The sequence below is a fragment of the Scomber japonicus genome, chromosome 14 (assembly GCF_027409825.1).
Source record: "Scomber japonicus isolate fScoJap1 chromosome 14, fScoJap1.pri, whole genome shotgun sequence".
In the NCBI taxonomy this organism is placed as follows: domain Eukaryota; kingdom Metazoa; phylum Chordata; class Actinopteri; order Scombriformes; family Scombridae; genus Scomber; species Scomber japonicus.
Genome location: NC_070591.1, coordinates 2,538,904 through 2,543,176, shown reverse-complemented (window position 1 = coordinate 2,543,176; position 4,273 = coordinate 2,538,904). Strand labels below are relative to the sequence as shown.

Genomic DNA, 4,273 nt, shown 5'->3' with positions numbered 1-4,273 from the left:
TACGTTGAGTTTTAGTGAAGTGCTGGTGAAGAACCCAGGCACATCATCTGGCCCTGATCTGGCCTTCTCCAACACTTTGTCTTTTTGAGTCTGAGCAGGTGGTGTTCAGTGGATTCACCAGAGCCTGACAGTAAATGTGACAAAAAACAAAACTGGAGCTGACTAAAATGTCAGCATTCAAAGAAAATCTCATAAAAAATACATCACCTTTCATACTTTCTCTTTTTTCTGTGACTGAATATCCCTCCCCAGCCACCATGAGTATCCTGCCGTGCAGTTTCCTCTTCCTCCTCCTCATCTGCCTCCCTGTCCTGGCTGAAGCTAAACGTCAGCCTGGTCAGGGGAAACCGGACAAACCTCGCCAGCCTCCGCCATCACCTCAACCGGCCAAGAGACACAGAAATCGCTCTGTGCCGGGCTCCGGAGAGCTGACCACGAAGGAGGGACATCGCTGCATCTGGCAGACGTCCGGTGATGGCCTGGTGAGCCTGCTGGTGAACTGCAGCACTGAAACACTGGGAGAGCAGCAGAGGTAATATCTCAACCTGACTGGTCATACGGACTTCCATTCATATGACCTAAAGAACTAATTGTAAAGAAAAAACAATAGAGCATTAGTTGTTTTGTTGGTGTGACAAAGCCCTCTGGTGGCCGTAGACTGTAATACTGACTCTTGTCGGCTGGGACCAAAGAAGGAAATCATGTGACTCTGTTCTAGAGCCACAAACTCAGCACAGATTGTAGTTTTCCTGCTTTATATCGACAGTCAACATTTGTTTCTTTTAACCACGAGTGCAGTGCTTTCTTAAATTTAACAAGGTAGTTATTTGAACCCAAACAATGATCTTTGTCTCTACCAACAAATCGCATGTGCAGGCCCAAACCAACACGTTCCTTCATGAAGAGTTTAGTAATGTTTGTTTGTTTGTTTAGAAACAGCTCCAAATAGTAACAACAGTCATTTTCAGTAGAGTAGTTCTGTGTAAATGTCAATTTCCACCGTGTCTGTCAAGAGCTGTATTTCAGCAACAAACACGAATAAAGCTGACAGATGAAGACACCATTTATCTACGTAGCCTACTGACCCACAATAGAAGCACAAAAATCAGAGAAAATTACCAAATCAACTAAATTTGAGCAAGTTAACAAAATTGGAACATTTAGTTGGACTGCTACTACAGTAATTACGGTAGCCTAAAGGTACAAGTTTGGATTTGATTGGGCTGTCGTAATTACTGTATTAACAGTGCAACTTAATTTAAAGGGCAGATTTCTGTCCCAAAGTATGCTCCGCTCCACTGCCATAACGATACTTGCTTCAATGGCAGCAGGAAACGCAACTAACAAATCTACACCTTTAACATTTTTTCCAAGACGCCTCACTGGAAACCTTTACTGGGAGCCCTATAATCCTCCATAGTGAACTGCATGTCACTGCCCCAATATGAACAGCTGCCATGAAGATTGTGTATTGGTTCTGTTTCCACCCAGTTTTTGACAAAGAAACAGATCTGTGATGTGTCATGGTTTGGGTTCTACCGTGCAGGAGGATAAAATCATATAGCATGTTTCATTTTTACACACTTATACGGTCATGGTCCACCCCCACAGGTTTTTTTTTACTCAGTCTATCTGATGAGATCTCCTCTCTGGACTCTGTGGGTGTATTGCATATAGACTGTGCTTGATTAACATCTCTCTGTCTCTTTTGTTAACATTATTGCATATGTTATGGTGGGATAGCACCTTAATTATTCTAATTGGTACACGTGGTTCGGTGACCTCATGTAATCAAACAAGACATCAACTTAAGCAGTCGTCTAATCAGCCAGAGAGACAGAAAACACCTGAGTGGAGTAAAGAGTAAATGTCTCAGATTTCAGAGGCAGATGTAATTAAAATACCTGCCAGTTTATTTTTTAAATCCATTAAACCTCACTTCCAGCTCTCTTAGCTCAGTTTTAAGTTAATTTTGACAGGTCATTATCAGGTCTTAGAGGTGACATATTCTCCTTATTCTGATTTTCTGTTACGTCTAGTTTGCAAAATTACCTCTACTTCGTTTTTTGTGATTATGTCAGCCTGTGTCAAACAAAAGCTGAACTGAGGGGCTGCATAAAGGGTCAGTAGGGTTAGGGTTTTTAATTCTAAATTATGCAATTTACATATAAATATAGAGCTGATGTAAAAATGACTGAACTCAGAATAGTTAAAGCCTGCTTGTGGTTGTTACAAAGCTTTGATAAGTCTTTTTATAAAGGAAAACAATTACTGTGATAATGAGTCAGTCACATTCACTGACAAAATAAAGATCATGATCTCAAAACTATCACATACTGAAGTTTTTTTTGCTATGGGAAGAGGTTGCTGAGAAGTGTATTTTTTTTAACAGTTGCGTAAAAAGGCAGGGCTGATGGAAAAAAAGGTCTTAATTATGGGAGGTGCAGGCAAAAACAGGCCCCAAAAAGCCCCAAAAACTGAACTAAGCAGACAGGGTGCAACAGAATAGACAACCTGACAAAGACTGAACGTAAAACTGAACTTAAATACACAAGGGTTGATTACAAACTGGACACAGGTGAAACACATGAGGTCATCAAGCAAGGCGGGAAAACACAGGAAGTAAATATAAGAAAAGTACAAGGAGAAAATATTTCAAAATAAAACAGAAACTTAACTATTGCTGTGATCAGCTAGTTAGCAAGCATTTCCTTTTATTTTTAACTTAATATTTCTGCTTTACTGTGTTTATTCTTTTTGGTCTTCCTCCTCCAGGTACTGGTGTCGCTACGCTGGCAAACCAGACCTCTGCCAGGCCTACGGGTTGAAGTCCAGCCAGTACTGGAAGCAGCTGGTGGGGAAGCTGAAGAAGAGGCAGAACGCCTGTGATGGAGAGAAAGTCCTGAAGGCCAAAACCTGCAAGAAGTCACCCGTCGAAGCCCACATGAAGCTCGCCCAACGCAGCGGAGAGGAGGAAAGGAAGGGAGGCAAGGAAGGCGGGAAGAAAAGAGTGCTGCCGGCCGGTAGGAGCTCAGAAGGAGGGAAGGCAGAGAGGAGGAAGAAGAAGGAGGAGGAGGATGAAGAGGAGAAGAAGAAGAGGGAGGAGAGGACTGGGTTTGATGAGGAAGGAGTGATGAACGACATGGAGCCGGTGCAGAATTACTGCAGCGAGGGATGGAACTCCGTCTGCTCGTTCTTTATCAAGTTTTTTGAGGGCTGATGGGAGAAATATTGACGGAGATGCGAGTCTCAGTTTGACGTAGATGATCCTGCGAGTTCACAATCTGGAAAACGACCTCAGAAAATAAGTTTTGTTAAATGCATTTGTAAAAAAAAAAAAATCTTTCTTTTCGTCTTTGATTTTTGTCTTTGACGCTGAGTTGTGAATATTTCAAAAATATCATAAAAAACAAATGAGTCATTAAATCATAAGAATAATGAGAAATTCTCCTTTTGTGCTTTTAAAATAAAGTTCAACATTTGAAGTCAAAAGTTATAAATGTTATAAAAGATGCATCCTGGCATTTAATTTGCAGCTTTGTAGCAGATTGATAAAAAACAAACATCAATCTGAATCATATAAAACCATTAAATTAAACCTATAAATACTATAATCACTTAAAAAAACGTCTCTCCCAGTGATCAGAAACACCAATCATCTGCTGTGTCTCATTATAACCGAGTTCAGTTTGTGTTAATTGAACATATTTAGTTTTGGGGGGGTTGGGTTAGGGTTATTTCATTAAAAGTTTGTTGTAGGTTTTTTTTTGTTTTTTTTTTAATGTAAAATCAGATGAAACTAAACAGTTGAGCTGTATAAACTGTGAATGTTGGAATAATCTAACAAATAAAACGATGTTTGGATGGACAACAATCAGTCAATGATCGTCACTGATGCTGATGGTGATGATTTTGTAGTGATTACACTGTAATTGTTGATAATAGAAGTGTGTTTTTTTATCCTTATTTTTGTGATGTGAAACTAATATTTTCAATAAACTCTGTAATTGTTTTGTAAAAATGATCTGGCTTCTGTTTGATGTGATTTGCAACATTTTTTACACCATTAATCAATCAATCAATCAATCTTTATTTGTATAGCGCCAAATCACAACAAAGTTATCTCAAGGCTCTTTCCACATAGAGCAGGTCTAAACCGAACTCTTCAGGTTTTAACTTTAAAGAGACCCAACATTCACACATGAGACACAGTGGAGAGAAAAAACTCCCTTTTAACAGGAAGAAACCTCAGAACCAGACTCAGAGTGGGAGA

At 39.7% G+C, this 4,273-nt stretch overlaps 1 protein-coding gene across 1 annotated transcript; it reads left to right on the top strand.

Annotated features, from left to right (window-relative positions):
* Positions 1 to 257: 257 nt before the first annotated feature.
* On the top strand, positions 258 to 3,220 carry fgfbp3 (fibroblast growth factor binding protein 3). Its single transcript, XM_053333309.1, has 2 exons — positions 258 to 532; positions 2,776 to 3,220. Exons 1-2 carry the CDS (start codon positions 258 to 260, stop codon positions 3,218 to 3,220), a joined length of 720 nt encoding a protein of 239 aa, XP_053189284.1.
* The last annotated feature ends 1,053 nt before the right edge of the window (positions 3,221 to 4,273 follow it).